This window comes from Mobula hypostoma, chromosome 22 (genome assembly GCF_963921235.1).
Source record: "Mobula hypostoma chromosome 22, sMobHyp1.1, whole genome shotgun sequence".
Taxonomy (NCBI): Eukaryota; Metazoa; Chordata; class Chondrichthyes; order Myliobatiformes; family Myliobatidae; genus Mobula; species Mobula hypostoma.
Genome location: NC_086118.1, coordinates 39022443 through 39041565, shown reverse-complemented (window position 1 = coordinate 39041565; position 19123 = coordinate 39022443). Strand labels below are relative to the sequence as shown.

The 19123-nt window shown below is 41.2% G+C and overlaps 1 protein-coding gene across 2 annotated transcripts; it reads right to left on the bottom strand.

Moving 5' to 3' along the window:
• Positions 1-6879: 6879 nt before the first annotated feature.
• tspan10 (tetraspanin 10) lies at positions 6880-18591 on the bottom strand. Of its 2 annotated transcripts, none has more exons than XM_063030796.1 (3): positions 18437-18591; positions 10139-10746; positions 6880-7389 (listed from the first exon to the last, which is right to left on the bottom strand). In XM_063030796.1, exons 1-3 carry the CDS (start codon positions 18509-18511, stop codon positions 7083-7085), a joined length of 990 nt encoding a protein of 329 aa, XP_062886866.1. In that variant the 5' UTR covers positions 18512-18591; the 3' UTR covers positions 6880-7082. The 2 variants fall into 2 exon arrangements, with proteins under 2 accessions (XP_062886866.1, XP_062886867.1); XM_063030797.1 differs by lacking the exon at positions 18437-18591 and adding an exon at positions 11423-11604.
• Positions 18592-19123: the final 532 nt, after the last annotated feature.

Below are 19123 nucleotides of genomic sequence, written 5' to 3'. Positions count from 1 at the left end.
GTCCGGTCCATCAATCCGTATTCCAGGTTTTCCTGTTTTCCCCATTTCTGTTGGGTGCTCTAATTGAGGCACATGATTCTTGTTTAGGCAGACACATAAATACCTCCGGAGACCAGGGCTTGGTGGCTGGATTGTTCCTGTCCAAACCCCCTGTCTGAATCCCTTCTCTGCTCCTCCCTCCTTCCTAAAGATTTACCCTGCAACTAGTGTCTGAAGCCTTGAGCCTTGAGCCTTGAGCCTTGCCTGCAACCTTTGCCTGTACTGCTGTCAAGTTCAACTGCTGGAGCAAGATAAGGAACTGTCTATTGTTTTGAACTGTCTATGTGTCCATGCCTTTGCTAGGTAGGTCTGGCTGTTTGCCGCTACCTTGTGTTGGGAACTGTCTCTCTGTGTTCTGTGTATGAGTCTTGGCCCTACATCCTGCTCCCTAGGAGGGGTCCTGACTCTGTGTAGAGCCCCAGTCCCAAGTCCTGTTCTCAAGGAAGGGTCCTGGCTCTGTGTTCCTGTCTCTCCCAAGACCAAGTATCTGTGTTCCTGGTTCCTGTTCGCCAAGAACAAGTCTCTGTGTTCCTGTTCTGCCAAGACCAAGTCAAGGCTTCGGGGTCTCATCCTGTCCTTGTGCCCCGCCCAGCTCAGGAGTACCTCGTCCTGCGCAGGAAAGCCTCAAAGAATCCAAGCCTTGTCCAGTCCTGTAGCCATGTGATATCTTTGTCTAGTTCTGCAGTCCAAGCCTGAGTCAAGACCCAGGTTCTTGGTCCTTGCCCAATCTCTGGCTCGGAACCATGCCCTCGCCTCGAGGGAACCCAAGCCCCGTCATGCCCTCGCCTCGAGGGAACCCAAGCCCTGTCATGTACTGTAGCCACGTCATGCCCTCGCCTAGTTCCGGGGTCCGAGCCTGAGTCAAGACCCAGGTTCTGGGTCCTTGTCCAGTCTCTGGCTTGGAGTCCAATCCCAGGCTCCTTGTTCCCAGTTCACTGTCCTAGTCCTGCTTGCCTAGCCAATGTCCTAGCCCAAGTCTGTGTTCTTGTCCCAGATCTCTAGTCAAGTCCTGTTCCTAGTTCCTCAGTGTCTGTGTCTTGCATTTGGGTCCGCTCCCAGCTGCCCTCCTTATGACAAAATGAACCAGTAAATTTTACCAATTAGGGAAAATGTACATGGTGTCCATAAAAATGAGAAATGCCACGATTCCTGTCGCAGATGTAAAGCAGGAGTAAAGCAAGTACTGGGTCATGGTGAGAGAAACAGGAAACATCTGGTACAAAGTCTGATTTTAAGAATATTTAATAGCCCCTTTGGGAGGACAAGGGTAGTAGCTGCCTGATAACACCAACATTAATTTTTTATAAGATACAGAAAAATGGAGGGGATGCAGCAGGGGAGGATGAGATTAATCTTAGAGTAAGTTAAAAGGTCGGCACAATATCGTGGGCCAAAGGGCCTGTGTTGTGCTGTAATGTTCTGTGTTCTAAAATTGTTTCGTTGAATGGGCCCTGCCTCTGTCTGTAAGGAGCTTGTGCATTCTTGTAGCCACGTGGGTTTCCTCCTGATGTTCTGGTTCCGACTCACAGTCCAAAGATGTACTAGTTGGTAGGTTAATTGGTGATGGTAAATTGTCCCGTGATTAGGCTATGGTTGCTGGGTGGCAGAAGAGCCTATTCTGTGCTGTATCTGAACAAATAAAAAAAAAATGAATGTAGGATTTTGATCTAAAATATCAATCATTCCTTAGCAACACACATACAATGCTGAAGGAGCTCTTCAGGTCAGGGAGCACCTATGGAAAGGAATAAACATTGACGTTTTGGGCCAAGACCCTTCTTCAGCAATTCATCCCCCCCCCCCCACCTCCTTTGATGCTGCTTGACCCTCTAAGTCTCTCCAGCATAGGATTTATTTGCATTTTTTATAGTGATATCCAGGTCCTTAAGATATTTCAATACACTCCATAATTAATTAAAGTTACTTAGGGTATCGTCAAGAGAAGTGACTCAAATTTATACATGGCAGAATCCTAGAAACAACAAAGAGAATCTGTGTTTCTCAGTAATGCTGTTTGATGTTTAAATAATGGCATAAACACGGGGAAAAATCTGAAGGTTGTTTATGTGCAGCAGGAATTTCTTCTTGTGCCTGCCCATTTACTCACAAGCAATTTTTTTTTATCAGATACTTTAATTCATTACTTGGACAAATCAAGCTAAAGGCAGCCTGTTCCAGTAGTTGGATACCATTCCTGCTTCTTAATTCACTGCTTCCCTGGAAAGGCAATATCAGTGCTGCTCCAGATGGGCTTCCATACATCTCATACAGTGTGTGGTCATAAACAATCTCGTACTTAATGCAGAATTTTCTGCTGACTTTTGCTATACATCTGTAAGCTTGATATTGTCCAAAGATAACATTGCTTAAACTAAACAATGATAATGCCATAGATTAGCAGGCCTCAAATGTTTTCCAGAATTTGGTTGAATTCCAGCCAAAGTCTGATGAAACATTTATGGGGGGAAAAACACAGTGTTCTTCTTCAGCCACGTTTTATGCTGATCCCAGTAATCTTGCGAGAAGGAGAATCACTCTCTACACCGTGGCACTGTTCAAAGAGGAGGCCTACCTCACAGCAGACAGGATAATCTTTAACTTCCACTTTTCTGCATTTTGATCTTCTTGCAGTTTGCGCAATCTTACCAGGGTAATTTCTGGGCTAATTTCCAACAACTTCGACACTGACTGTTGGAATTATTAAACAGGTCTTTGGGATGCCTTAAGGAGAGCTCTATTGATGTGTTTGTTTCTGTACTTTGACAATGGGCCACATATTACAGAATGTATCCTTTTAACTGGGCTTCGTGTTTTCCAGTGTTTCAGGGAGACGTGTTGCAATAATGCCTGCTAAAACACTCAAGAAGAAAGTGAGTTCCATGGTTGGGGTTTGACCTTGGGGGGATTCCAAAGAACAGGATAATTGGTGTTTTTTTTATAGATACAAATTAGGATTAATCTCTTAAATGGGTAGAAGGGCACATTATGGGGTACAGAGACAGGAAAACTCCCGTTGGTTGAAGGGATATGTCTTGATTTTTCAATTCAGGAGGTGTACCTTGGGGATGAAACTAGAGCAGAGTGGGTGCCTGCCAGCCCAATAGAAATGAAATGCCCTCCTACTCACACTACAAATAGCTCCAGTGAGGAACTGCATAGCAAAATCCTGCGGCAACCAAGATTCTCAAAGGGCCTTATCAACAAGAAAGTCATTCAGTGACTCTCAACAGAAGACTTGGATTAATTGGAAAATGTTTTTTCTTTTATTTAAAAACTATTCTGCAATTAGTTACCCTAAGATCATTTGTGTGGACACCTATAAATGTAATAGTTTTTGTTAAGGAAAATGACACTAGGTAAACTATAAAGGAATCCGTTAGTCTTGCAAGACCATGGATCTGCACCTGGAAAGTCTTCACTCTCCAGGGCGCAGGCCTGGGCAAGGTTGTATGGAAGACCAGTAGCTGCCCATGCTGCAAGTGTCCCCTCTCCACGACACTGATGTTGTCCAAGGGAAGGGCAAGGGCCGATACAGCTTTGTAGCGGTGTTGTCACAGAGCACTGTGTGGTTAAGTGCCTTGCTCAAGGACACAACACACTGCCTCGGCTGGGGCTCGAACTCACGACCTTCAGATCGCTAGTTGAATGCCTTAACCACTTGGCCATGTGCCCACTTAGCTATAGGTAGCTATGGATAATAAATTTATTATCTCAATTCATCAAGTAGAAAGTTAGTTGAAATCCTGTACTGATATAAGGAGACCAACCATGGCAACGGGTCCTTTGGCCTACTAGTCAGCACAGGCTATCAACCCACGTTTGCATTAACCCTATATTCTTCTCAACTCCCACCACATTCTACACACTGGGTAGAGACAATTTACAGCGGTCTATTAAACTACCAACCTACATGTCTTGGAGCAGTGAAACCCATACAGTCACAGGGAGAAAATCAAACTCCACGCAAACAGCTCTGAAGGTCAGGATCGAACTTGTACCACCGGAGCTGTGACGGTCAAACTGACTGCACCACTATGCTATTGTAAATGTCATCACTTACCGTTACAGTGATGTATCTCCACATTATTCAGCAATTTTGGATTTCCGTACAAAAGTACAGGTCCCAAGGACACAATTCATGGCAGCTTTTTTAGGAATGCATTCTGGCTCAAGACTCCAATGAGGCAACTTAACAGTGCAGCTTCACAATGATAGTTGAAGCCAATAAATGCATCTTCAAATACCATATTCTAGCTTTAGTCACAATTTAGCCACCCATCTTCCAAGCAATGATGTAAACTAGTGCTTTTGCATCACATTCATGTACTCTGTTCAAGGAGAGGGTACAAAAGAGGTTAACCAGCGTATTGGCTGGGTTGGAGTGTATAATCTGAATTTGTTTTCCTTGGATTGGAAAAAGCTGGGAATATTTACTTGAGATAAATAAAATGAAGGGCATAGTTGGGGTGTATACTGAGAATTTTTCCATAGTAGAAATGTCTGTAACCAGAGGGCATAGGTTTAGCGTAAAGGATAGGAAATGTTGGAATCCATTAAGGATGAAATTTTGGGCTACTTGGAGGCACATGATAAAATGGGCCCAAGTTAGCATGGTTTCTTTAAGGGGAAATCTTGCATGATAACTCTGTGGGAATACTTTGAGGAAATAACATGCACGATAGACACAGGAGAGTCAGTGGATGTTGTTTATTTGGATTTTCAGAAGGCCTTTGAAAAGGTACCACACATGAGGCTGCTTATCAAGTTAAGAGCCCATGCTATTATAGGAAAGATACTAGTATGGATAGAAGATTGGCTGACAGGTAGGAGAAAAGGAATGGGAATAAAGGGGGCATTTTCTGATTCAGTGACTAGTGGAGTTCAACAGGGGTCGGTGTTGTGACCACTTCTTTTCATGTTATTTGTCAATGATTTGGATGATGGAATTGGTGGCTTTCTGGCCAGGTTTGCAGACAGAACGAAGATAGGTGGAGAGGTACGTAGTGTTGAAAAAGCAAGGAGTCTACAGAAGGACAGTTTGGGAGAATGGGCAAAGAAATGGCAGATGGAATATAGAGCAGGGAAGCCTATGGTCATGCACTTTGGTAGAAAGAATGAAGGCATGGACGACTTTCTAAACAGGGAGAAAATTCAAAAATCAGAGGTGCCCACAAAGGGACTTGGGAGTCCTCATGCAGGATTCCCTAAAGGTTTACTTACACGTTAAGTAGATGGTAAGGAAGGCAAATGCAATGTGAACATTTATTTTGAGAGGACTAGAATATAAAAGCAAGGATGTAATGCTGACGCTTTATAAGGCATTGGTTAGACCTCAGTTGGAGTACTGTGAGCAGTTTTGGGCCCCTTATCTGGAAAAAAAAAGGATGTGTGGCATTGGAGAGGGTCCAGAGGAGATTTATGAGGATGATTCCAGGACTGAAAGTGTTAATATTTGTTGACCCTGGGCCTGTTCTTGCTGGGTTTAGAATAATAAGGGGAAGGGATCACATTGAAACTTATTGAATATTGAAAGGCCTAGATAGAATGGATGTGGAAAGGGTGCTTCTTATAGTGGGGGAGTTCAGACCCAAGGAGTACAGCGTCAGAATAAAGGGGCATCCAATTAGGACAGAAATGAGGAGGAATTTCTTTAGCCAATTGGTGGTGAATCTGTGGAATTCATTGCCACAGATGACTATGGAGGCCAAGTCATTGGATATAGTTAAAGTGGATGTTGATACATTTTTGATTAGTCAGGGCATGACAGGTTATGGAGAGAAGGCAGGAGAATGGAGTTGAGAGGGATAACAAATCATCCCTGATGGAAAGCTGGGGCAGACTCGATGGGCCAGATGCCCTAATTATGCACCTGGGCTTATGGTCTTATGGAAATTTAGTGAAGATCTGAGGTTGAACATTTTCATCCCAAGGGTGATTGAAATCTGCAATGCACTCCCTGATGTGGAGGTAGAGACAGGTTCTCCCACAGCATTTAAGCTTTACTGAGGTGAAACCTGAAATGATTGTTGGAGGCCAAGTGCTGAAAAATGGTTTTAGAACAGATTGGTACTTAACAGCTAGCATAGGCACAGTAGGCCAAAGAGTTTGTTTTGTGCTGTACAACTCTGAGTCACTGACTTACTACTGCAAGAAGTTTAATATTCATCGCTCAAACCTTATTCACTCTGACATTTATACCAACATGCCTTTAAGTGGAGATGGTCATGCTGGCTGCCAGCTGATATTGTCCAGCTAATTAACAACATGTTTCACTCTGATCAGCAGCTGACATCATTGTAATGACCTTTCAGGAAGAATGCCCATCCAAAGGATGGAGAATAATCTGTCTGTTTTGGGGACAAATAATTTTAGCCGTGATGCGGTTTGACATAGGTCACGACCTAATTAACAAATCTCACCAGATATTCTTTCATCTTAATCTGATTAGTGGAACTTTATCTAGTCTGAGAACTCAAATGACGTACTGAGATTATTAGCAAGTTCATTTCACCCTTTCATTACATGTATATAAGTAACTGTTAAAGCACACTCCTGAGCCAACAGCCTTCAAATATAACTCAATCTTATTATCAGCTACATGTTGAATTTTGAAGGTGGTTAGAAGTTTTAAAATAGGCAATATTATTTGACACAGACAGCACAGTATTTCTCTAAAACAATATGCTGTCCAGTTCAAATCCTTGTATGCTTGTGTAGGTTATTGTGGTAAACATACACCTTTTTCAGAAAGGTGGGCAAAGACATGCTTTATATACAAACCTGCAGCATACCTGATGTTTGAGAAGATGTTCAATGTGTATGATTTCTCTTAATTCTCCTCTGCACATTTAATTCCATTTATAACAATCGCTAATTACCTAAGTAATGCTTCAATAAAACTTAGAATGGATTTTGGAGATTGTCTCAACCAAGGGCAATAATGTCCACACTTTTTGTAAGTTCCATGTACAGTGCACATAAAAGGTCAGTCATGTTTTCAACACGTTTCTCACTCTACTGTTGATATATTTTGCATCTCTCTGCTACCAATGAGCTTTGATTAATTCAATGTCACTCAGTATCTTTGTTGCAAAAATGAGCCCAAGTACTTGAACGATCATAAGAACGACGCCAAAAACACCAATTGAGCCTGCATTACCAGTAAGCCAGCTGGTGAGACACGGCATGCACCCTTGGAGATAGATGTAATTCTGGGCTGTCACTTCCTCCATATGTAAAGTGCCAAAGCCACACTGGGAGTTGATGACCGTGCCATTCTCTTGAGGGTTGATGCAACATGAAGGGGGAGGTCCACATGCATGGATGCCCGGGGAGCTGCAGTTAAAATACCTGCAGAGGAAAACACACATCAGCTGGGTAGCAACCTTTCAGAAGGCCCTTTTAAAACAGAAAAAAAAGAATTACTTGATTTCCGTTCCAATTTCAACAAAAGGTCATTTATCTCCATCTGTCTCTTTCAATGGAGCACTGCATGAAGATTTATGTGTCAGAGTGTTCAACAGCCACTGTCAATGATGACGGATTTTCATGAGGAAAGCGTGCTTTGAGGTGACCAACGCCAAGGGAACAATCTGTTCCCATCAAAAAAAATACCATTGACTTGCTGATAACAGAAGTGACGGGAACTATTATGGTGAACATTGTGATGCAAGTAACAGCTAATCAAAGTGAACTTCTGGCTGAGTTAGGCAAAGTTCCCATTTGTGGTTTTGTTTCAACTAATAAAACTTAAGCTCCTTTCAAAAGGAGACACATCTATTTCAATGGTTTCATTGCCAGCTTTAATCTGCCAATTTCAAGTCAACCTGTTTATTTTAAAATAGCTTAATACATGATCACAATGAATACAAGTATCTAATTTTGTTTGTAGAACATTGCTTTCTGTCAATTTGCAAACAGGTATTTAAATATATAATCATGCATTTAATTCTGTGACAATTGTGTATTAAAGACAACCCCAAAGCTACAGGTCCCCAGATAACCTCTGCCTGAACCACTCACTGAAATACCAACTTCCTTCACCTGTTGGTTTCAGACTGTTCCACCCAACCCAGGTCAAAGAATATCACTCACAGTGCGGGCTAGGCTGCGTGTATGAGCATAAGGGACATGCAGGGGGGGGGGTGGAGAGTAGTGGAGGTGCGCTTCAAAGCAACTCACACAAAATGCAGGAGGAACTCAACACATCAGGCAGCATCCATGGAAATGAATAAAGAGTCGATGTTTCGGGCCAAGGCCCCTCATCGTGATTGGAAAGGAAAGGGGAAGATGCCAGAAAAAAGGTTGCAGGAGCGGAAGGAGGACAAGCTAAAAGGTGATAGGGTGACAGGCCGGTGGGGAAGGGGTATGAAATAAGGAGCTGGGAGGGGATAGTTGGAAAAGGCAAATGGCTGGAGAAAAAGGAATCTGATAGGGGAGGTGAGTGGATAATGGGAGAAGAGGAAAGAGGAGGGGCAACAGGGCACCAGGGCGCAGTGAGAAGAAGTAAGTGAGGGAGAAGGAAGGTGATTGGAAAAAGAGAAAATAATTATTGGAAGGGGAAATTGATGTTCATGCCAACAAAGTGGAGGCTGCCCAGGCAGAATATGAGGTGTTGCTCCTCCACCCTGAGAGTGGTTTCATCATGGCAGAAGAGGAGTCGATGAGCCAACATGTTGGAATGAGAATGGAGGATAGGAATTAAAATGGTTGTCACGGGGAAATTCTGCTTTTTTAGCAGATGGAACAGAGGTGCTTGACAAAGTGGACCCTAGTGTAAGTTAGGTCTCACCAATGTAGAGATGGCCACATTGGGAGAACTGGGTACAATAGATGACCCCAGAAGATTTGCTGGTGAAGCAATGCCTCGCCTGGCAGGTATGTTTGGGGCCCTGAATGGAGGTGAGGGAGGAGTTGAATAGACAGGTTGGCATTTATGACACTTGCAGGGATATGTACTAGGAAGGAGATTAGTGGGGAGGGACCAGTGGAAAGTGAACGGTGAAGGGAGCAATCCCTGCAGAAAGCTGAGACTGGGGGGAAGAGGAAGACATGTTTAGTGGTAGGATCCCACTGAAGATCGTGGAAATTGCGGAAAGTGTTGTGTTGGATTTGGAGGCCCATGGAGTGGTAGATGAGGACAAGAGGAACTCTATTCCTGTTAAGGCAGTGTGAAGATGCGGTGAACGCGGACGTCCGGGAAATGAAAGAGATACGGGTGAAGACGGCATTAATGGTAGAGGAAGGGAAACCTGTTCTTTGAAGAAGTAGGACATCTTTGATGTCCTGCACAGTAAAGCCTCATCCTGGGAACAGATGTGGCAGTGAGAAAAGAGAATAACATTTTTACAGGCGACTGTTTGGGAAGCGGTGTAAAGGAAATACAGTAGCCGTGTGAGTTGGTAGGCTTATCAAAGGTATCGGCAGACAGTTTGTCTCCAGAAATGGAGGCAGACCGATGGAGACAAATAGATCGAGAAAGGGGAGAGAGGTGTCAGAAAAGGACCAAGTCAATTTAAAGCCAGGGTGGACGTTTGGGGCAAAGTTGGTGAAACTGACGAGCTCGGCATGGGTGCATGAAGCAGCACCAATGCAGACGTTAATGTAGCGCAGAATATCAATGCTTCAGACAAAGCACGAGGAGTTGTTTGAATTCAGTTCCAGATCCCAAACTTCTAACTCCTAACATCTACGAAGTAAAATTACTAATGAAACGTTCTAATAGGGCAAAAATGTCAAATTGTTAATGGGTTGTTTAAAAAAGCAAATATAAATTACGTCTATAACCAAGCGAGAAAGATATTCTAAATAGAAATGGAGTTGTCTGTTTTGGCCTGTTCAAGTCCGAGAGATTATTTTTTATTTTGTTACCAATCGATCTTAAGAGCGTTGTTGGACATTTAGTGGGATTTTGATATAAATGGCGCTGCACGGACCAGATATCTATTGTCGGATTAAATTCGCTGTCGATGCTTAATAAAACTCATAAAGCGGGTTGGTTTCCTTATAAATTGTAATGCAGATTTAAGAGCCAATTACCTCGAAGCCCAGACTAGTTGCAGTTTCATGATATAAATCAAAAGATTTATTAAGTACTTACAGGTTGAGCTCCCAGTCGTGGTATGAGTGGACCCCGCAACACTTTAACCCTCTTTGAATTTCGTTTATAATAAAACGAAGATCGAGATCATCCTGGTATCTCTTAACGCCCAGAATCATTCCATTCTCCAGGTACTGTTCGATCCTATCTCTCAGTGCGTAAACCGCCATCCCGCCGATTATCTGCAAACTCACTATTATCAGGATCCCCGCAGTGAAGAACTTCAACAAGCATTGGTTCTCTCTCAGTGCCCCGACACATCCTGAGAAGGACATTGTGCCAACCATCAGTCCCACAATCACGAAAGCCAGCATGGGGTCTGTACTGAGATGGTTGATGTTGTCCAAGTCTAGAGATTCCTTGTCAATGAGCCCCCAGATCCCGATCCCCAGTATCAGAGAGCCCATCACCGCGAAGATGAAGTTGAACACTATCATTGTGTACTTGATGCAGATATTGACTTTGTTGACCACATGGTGACGATGATAGAGGTAGGCCAATTCTTGGTGGCGATCGGGCCCCAGGCCGTTCTCTGTTTCAGCACCGTCCGCCAGGGGACAGCGACTAGAACTCGCCGGCGCCATCCTGCCATCTTCAAGCCTACCCTCCTGTTAGAATGGAAATGTGGAGGAAATATCAGGATTGCGACACTGAAAGATCAAACGCGACGCAATTCGAATATTTAGATTGCTTAGACCGGAAACCGTCAGAAAGCCGTGACCCAAGGAGCCCAGACCAGGCGACATTTGTAATTAACCACTCTGCAGTCTCACCGATCGCATCCAACAAGCTAAGTTGCCAAAAAAGCATTTGCTCAATGTGATAATCTGGAAGCAATCCGTTACTCTTCTGGCTTCTATCAAGCAAAAGATTGTAGTAAGCAAAGTGGAATTTTAATTATCTGATTAAGAATGTTGTGCATATAATGTTCAGGTTATACTGAGCGACTCCAGTTGTTGATTGCGAATATCTGTAAAAAGGAAGCAACACATTAAAAACATATTTGGAATATACGTTTGTATGGCGTTATGTTTCAAGTAAATTAGAAAATGTAGCTCAAAATTGACAGGGAGCCAATGGAAACGCATACTGTACAACATCAAATGGACCACATTGTCATGCCCACAGAATCCAAGGAAGCGAACTCCGGCACTCGCGCACTCAATCCAATTTGGCAAAAAATGCTTTCACGCGCCTATATAGTTACCCAACAATTCAATAGGCTCCATCACACACACACACACACACACACACAGGACCTCCACAGTTTCGTGAATCACATACTTGCCGCCAGAATGAGACTTGTTTTCATTCTAGCAATGACACAATGTGAGTTAAACGCATTCAAGTACGCTTTGTCTTTTCATTCTAACGCGCTATTAAAACTCGAGTGCTGTTGAAGATAGGCGGGTTTGCAGATAAACTAATTAGACTAATTGAATTTGAAAACCGTAATAAGGATTGGACTGTTCTTGTAGACTTTCATTCTCCAAAAAAAAGCAAGTCGGTCTGTTTTTCGAGTGTTCCCGTTTGTCAGCCAGCGGGTGTTTTATCTCCTTCCTTCATTTATCAAAAATAATGGGACAATTAGAACGTCAGGAACACTGTGGCTAGGAAAACGTAATTTCCTTCGTCTCCTCTAACATTTTGAAGCGTTCTGATTAGGATATGATGTAAGTGTCATCTTAAGATTAGGATGAGTAGATTCAAATATAAATTGGTTTATTTTGCATCAATCAACTACAGCAGATCGCTGCTATTTTCCTAAAAATAGATTTGCATACTTCTTGTGAATATAAAACATAAATATCCCCTTCCTTTAAAATTAAGAGAACAGCCCACTTGACTAAACTATCCAATTAATCAAAAGCAGGTTAAGTCAGTTCCAGGCGTCAGTGTAGGAATTAATGTCAATTCTATAAAGCATAAAAATAGCTCCTTTCTTTGCGAATGCAATCAGCAATAAGCTGCTCAAAAATCAGATTCCATCCGCTGCCAATCTCCTTTTTTTATTCAATACAGAATGCACTGAAATTATGTACTGCCCTTTTCCCAAGAGGTGGAGATACAAATAGTTGTACAAACATTGAAAACTCCCTCCTTATGAAAGATCATTTCTAAAGAGTCAATCCCACACAGAGCCATTGAATGAAGTGTTCGGGCTTTGAAAATACCAAATAATAAATAATAAAGGACCACAAGTATTTAGAATGTTCTTTCTAAGAGATTTAAGAATTGGTCTGATTCCATGGAATTCATTCTATCACTAAATACTGGAAAATGCAACCCTGACTGAGCAGATGTGGGGGAGCCATTTTGCGTGCCTTCTGGGTTACTTCGAGCCAAAGCATAAAGCTCTGACTCCAGCCAGCATAGTTCTCTGGGTCATTAAGGCACGCAAGCCTCCAAACCATGACGAAGTTGTATTCCTCTTGGAGGACTCACCTGTACACTAAAGGTAACTTACCGTGCAAAATTAACATACCAACCTGAAAGTCTTTGGGATACAGGAGGGAACCCATGCAGTCCCAGGGATGATGTAGATGTGCTACACAGATGATGCCTGAGGTCAGGATTGAACTCGGCTCCTCTCATGGTAACTTTTCACTGAAGCTCTCAGTCTTGAAGGAGCAAACACTAAAGAACACAGTCAACCTGCTCTCTATCCATGGCTTGTCTCTAGGCCTGAAGGCCAATCAAATGCAATCCCAAAGTCATCATATTTTGCATAACTTCACTGCACAGGTCCCATAAAAGGATTATCAGCAATCATGATGAAAAGCAATTGAAGTGAAGCTTTTAACTAAATTCCAAAATAAGTAGGCAGAATAAAAGCAAAAACACAAGAAAGTTCGCAGATTCTGAAAATTCAGAGCAACACACATGAAATACTAGAGGAACTCAGTAGGTCAGGCAGCATCTATGGAAATGAACAAACAGTCAATGTTTCAGGTAAATGTTCACGTGGATGCAAGATCTCTTAATGCATTTGTAAGCAAGTTTTGAGAAAAATACAAGATAGAACATGATCTAAACCTAAGTTTAAAAAGTTACATTTTAAGGCACCTCTTTAGGACTCTCACTTCAGGAGCCTCAGAGAGAAAGTGAAAGGATGGAGAGATAAACAGAAAAAAATATCAGGTTTCCACATCCCAGGAGATCTGCTTAAGTGAGAATATTTGGAGGGACAATCATGTCTAATCCTTAACCTGTTTTGATTGATTGTTGATATTAGTCATCTTGCGCAAATCACCTCTCCAGGCTTTGCCAATTATACTTAAATAAATTTGACTAAAGGTCTGATGTTGTGATAAATTATTACTAAATTACTTTCTTCGATTTCTACTGGGTCTTTCTCAAACCTTTTACCAGGCAATTATGAAGGTAGGAACAAGAAGGGTTCAATTCACCTTTGGATTTGCTAAGCAATTCATCATGTTCATAGCAGAAGTACTGCTTCATATTGTCTATACCCTAGAAGGAATTTTAGAACTAAGAAATATGGTTGCAGAATGAATGGCTGCCCTTTTTCGGGTGGAGATGGGGTGATTTTATTTTCTCTCAGAGGGCTGTGTATCTTTGGAATTCTCTGCTGAATTGATGACATTGAAGATAATCAAGGTGGACATTTAAAGTAGAAGGGAGAAGGGGTGTGGGGACAGGTGGTGTAGATACAGTACCAGGATTGGATCACCGAGGTTCTTATCAAATGGCAGATCAGATTCAAGGGACTGACTGGCTTAGTCTTTTTCTTTTATTTCACGCTGCCACCATCCTATCCTTAATCAAAAACAGCCATTTTAAAATACGCTCACTGACCACTTCTTAGATGTTCTAATCCTGAAGAGGATGCTGACTACATTACAGAATTGTTTGATTATCCCAATTTGAATGTGCTTAATTTCTCCAATGACTCCACTCCACCATTACCTCTACATTTCATCATCTTGCCACTCATATCATGAGACCAGGAGACAACTCCCACGACTATTTTAAATCCTTTCTTATTCTCTTTAACCACTTCCTGCTTACCATTCATTATCTCTCTCTCATTGTGAAAGCAATTTTATTTTTAATCACTGAGGTTACCTCTCCTACTTTGGCAGATTCTGTGGATGTTGCAATCTACCACCACTGTTGTAAAATCCTTGTACCATATATTGCACGTTAATCTGAACTTCGATTTCCTCACTGTGCATTGGGAAAGCTGCCAAGAATGTTAATTATCGCATCAGGTAATTTTTTTTCCCCCAACTGATTTTAAGAGCATAATTTCAGCACTTCTTCAATAATGAATTCCAAGGATCTTTTTTCATTCATTGTGAAACATACTCACAGTTGTCTTGATCATTGCTAAGTCATGGTCAAATGTAGAATGAAAATACTGCCAATTCACCCCACAGCAAAACCCTTCACCATGGACAGCATGGAAAGCTCCAGATGTATGACAACTCTCTCAATGTTTGATTACCAGTAATTGTCTTCAAAAACAAATACTATGGTGCAATAAACCTAAAATCATGCTTATGAATGGAATAATGTTGCATTATGCAGTGGAGAACGTCCTGACAAGCTGCATCTCTACTTGTAGGGAAACGTCACTACGGTGGACAGGAAGGCCCTGTAAAGATAGTCAAAACTGCCCAACACATCCCCGGCATAAGCCTTACCACCAACAAGGACAGAAATACAGAAATGTGCCGGTAAGGGGCCAGTAACGTCATGAAGGATCCCACCCAGCCAGCTCATGGACTGCTTGTCCCACTTCCGTCAGGGAGGGGTCTATGTAGCATCCATGTCAGGACCACCAGACTCAAAAACAGTTACTTTCCCCAAGCAGTAAGGCTGATCAACACCTCTATCCATTAACTCCACCACTTCTTCATTATTTCCTGTGAGTCACCGTATGTGCAACCTAGTGACACTTTATGGACAGACAATCAATCTATGTACAGTACTGTATATAATCTATCATAGGTATTGTGTTTTATTATTATTGTGTTCTTTATCTTTTGTGATTTTTGTGCTGCATCAGATCCAGAGTAACCACTATTTTGTCCTCCTTCACACTTGCGTGCAGGAACTTAGATTAAACAATCTTGAATCTATGCAATTGCTATGTCTATAATGGACAAAGGCAACACACCATTCCCTGCATTAAACACTTACATTTAATACTTTACAGGCAGATCGCAGGCTTCATGGCTCCTTCTATTACAATAATGTTAAATGTCATTTACACAATGGTAAACTGAAAATCTACTGAAGAATAGAACATTCAGAACAATACTTTAAATCACAAAGTTGCAAACACAATCAGGAAAACTTGTCTATTGCCAGCTTTAAATATGCACGCAAGTGTCAGCTGCAGATTGTACACATATCTGATGCATTAGCCTCAGTGTAACTGAATGTTTGGAGTGGGTACTGTTAGCAACTGTGTCTTGGATGCACTGTCCACATTTCATCTCTGGTGGGCCCTGTCATTCTACCCCTCAGGCTTAATGCTCACTTGGAACTATGTTCTGGATCTGAAGGGAAAAACAACCCATGTAATGCTTTACATGGCCTGCTGATAAGGTGCTTTCTGGGAATTCCTGATGGTGTAAAGGCTGCAGTCATGAAAGGCCTATTGGGTATCCATTCAATCAAATAAAGTTAATTAAATAAAAAACTAAATAATAAGATCATTAAAAAGGTAATCAGCACAATTTAAAATAGTAACAACTAAGTAAAATATGCAACCATACAGACTTAAAATAGGTCAGTTTTCACTTCTTATTCTAAATCAGTGGGGTTATCACGTGAACACCATCTCTCCTAGTGTGAAGCTGAGAGACCAGATCGAACGTGCATGCAACTCCGCTCTTCCTCTTTCCTAATGGGAGGTCCAGCAGTGGAGCAATATCTCAGGTATACTGGCATCTGATCTTCAGGATGCTTTTGACTTAAATGTTTCATTGTGAATGCGTGCACATCAATGTGCAGATAGCTGTAAGATCGTAAAACATATGAGAAAAATCAGGCCGATCGGTCCATCGAATCTACGGAATGTCAGCTGTAGATAAACATAATTCATCCCAAATACATCACCATAATTTCTTTGAATTATTTGTTTTGAAATTTCATCTCTTTCTTGTCTCTCTCCATCTTCCAAAAGCTCTCTCCCATTCTTTCTTATGAATGAGGCCTACCTTCTGCTCTAGTACCTGAAATTTATTTATTTAGAGACGCAGCACGATTACAGGCCCACCACTCACTTGTGACCCATCTTTGGAGTGTAGGAGAAAACCAGAGCACCCAGGGGAAATCCGTCACAGGGAGAATACACGGTTCCTTAGGCAGAAGCAGGAATTGTGTTATGCTCACCGCGATGCTACCGTGCTGCTCCTGCACTACGGCAGTAAGCTATTGTGCCATGTTAAGGGTAATTTGAATTGTCCTTGTGGTTCTCCTTTAGACACTTTCACTCCTCCTTTCAAAATAATGGTCATCAAGCGTCCATAAAAACTCATGTTTGAGCCTTTTAACCTTGATAACTCCCTCAAACTCCTTGAATATGTAACACACACAAATTGCTGGAGGAACTCAAGAAGTCAGGCAGCATCTATGGAAATGAATAATATGTTGTCATCATCCAGAACTTGTTTATCATTGCTTGGTTTTCTTATCCTGTCATGCAGTAAATTACCTGTAACCACAGTCACAAAATGTACTTTTTATAACAACATTGGAATATGCCAATAATCCTATCTACAACTTTGACACAATCAGTCTTCATCTTCTTGTGTTATCTACAGTTGCATTTATTGCTACTGAAGCTCTAGAAACAACTTTTTTTTCAAGTGGCACTCAAGATTTTTTCTTGATTTTTATCTTTTTCATGTGCACATTACTCCTTTCCCACTTCCGTTCACTTGTTTGTCAAATGTTCATTTGAATACAACAGGCTGAGCTAAACCTTCGCCCTTCTTGAAAATATTTCAATAATAAAAAGAACATTTTCAAGTTTTGAAATTACCACTTCACAGCTAATCTTCAAAGGCTTGTTTCCTGCTCCATGCAGATACAGAATTTCTTAGCATAGTGTCGTAATCAAATTGCAACTCTCTAGACAAATGTACTACGTTGGATTGCAATATTTTTGCTTTTGAGACAGGTTTTGTACTTAGGATATGTCAGACTAAGAGATTTAACATAACATTCAGAACAATGTCACCAGTTATGAATGCACATATTCTGCACACCATTCAAAGGTAAAGGAGATTTAGTACATCAACAAAGATTTTTGCAATTTTCTATAGATGTACATTGAAGTGCAACCTGTACATCACAACCTGGTATGAAGGCTCCAACGCAGAGGATCACAAGAGGCTGCAGAGGGTTATACACTCAGCCAGCTCCATCACGGGCACAACCCTCCCCACCTTCGAAGGCATCTTCAAATGGCGGTGCTTCAAGAAGTCAGCATCCATTACTAATGACTCTCATCGTCCGGGACATGCTCTCTTCTCGTTACTACCATCAGTAAGGAGGTACACGGCTGGATGACCTCCTCTCTGTGATTCAGAATCAACTCCTTTCCCTCTCCCTTCAGATTTCAGAACAGTCATTAACTCAATCTCATTATTCCTTTCTCTTTGTTCTATTTTGTAACTTATAGTAATTTGGTCTTTGCACTGTACTGCTGCTGCAAAACAACAAATTTCGTGTCACATAGGAAAGCGATACTAAAACTGATTCTGATTCTGATAAATAACTGTAGGTTTTCTAGTTGATAATATTAATGTTGTATTTTAATTATTTATTTCAATTATTACCAGCAGTTCAGATGTTAATGCAAAGTCTGAATCTCAGTGTTATAAATATTTTTTGTAAAAGTAGTTGCTTTATTTATTTGCTGCTTAATAATTTGCTCGCACATAACCCATGGATACTTCATTCATAAGTCACTAAGACATGACATTAATTTTAGTTCTTGCTACGAACAACTCAGCATGGAAGATTCAGTGGATGAACAGAGCACATTATTCTGAATCTGTTTCCCTTCAGAGATTACTAATTTATCAAATGTTACGTAAACATATTGGTCACACATTTACTAGCGAACTAATGGACATATTTTAAACCAAAGAAAATATACTTATATCTCTGTAAGCTTTGTGTTCATGCATTTTATATAATTGCTTTTAAATGAAAATTTGTTGCTAACTTTGCATAAAATAATATTCTGGAATCACACAGCAATGGGACAAAATTGTTTTGAATTAATGTAGTAATTCTAATTTAAATTAATACCTTGAATATCAAAGGACTGAGCTCATCTGCTTCACTCCTCTCCTTGTAGAAGGTGAAATATTGGGACAGCTTCATTATCTGTTTCCTCCAAGTTTAATTCAAATTGTGAATTTAATCAGTTTTAGCAGAAAGTACTCACAACAAGGTGTATTCAGTGTTTCTTTTCCTCAAAAAGTGAGAGAAAGAGAAAATGTGTAAACTTACATTTTTTGACCATGTGCTCCTGAGTCATATGAGAGTCATCTCTAAAGGATTATAATGGAATCTTTTTTTTCCCTGAGAGCTATGCCTACTTTTCTATGGCTTGCATTGTCCTAGCCTGCTACACAGTTCAGCTCCATGGAATGCGATTTCACATGTGGGATTCTTCTAAAGAAAAACTTGCTTCATTTCCAGGCATATTTTGTAAATTTGATCAAAATGTGCCAAGAGTGTGGAAAGAAAGCAGATGGGAAATTACATAGTGCTTTGCATGTTTGCACTGAAATGCAATTAAAACAATCTAAGATGTCCAAATATTTGTCCGGAAAATATGATCTATTATAATGATCAGTAATAGGATCATTACTGAAGGCATAGGAGGCCAATATAACTGGAGTATCTACTGCACTGAAAGGACTGAAACAAGAATCATTCTTGCTTGGACATTTGCTGATTTGACTGTTGATAAAAATACACAGTGAGAGA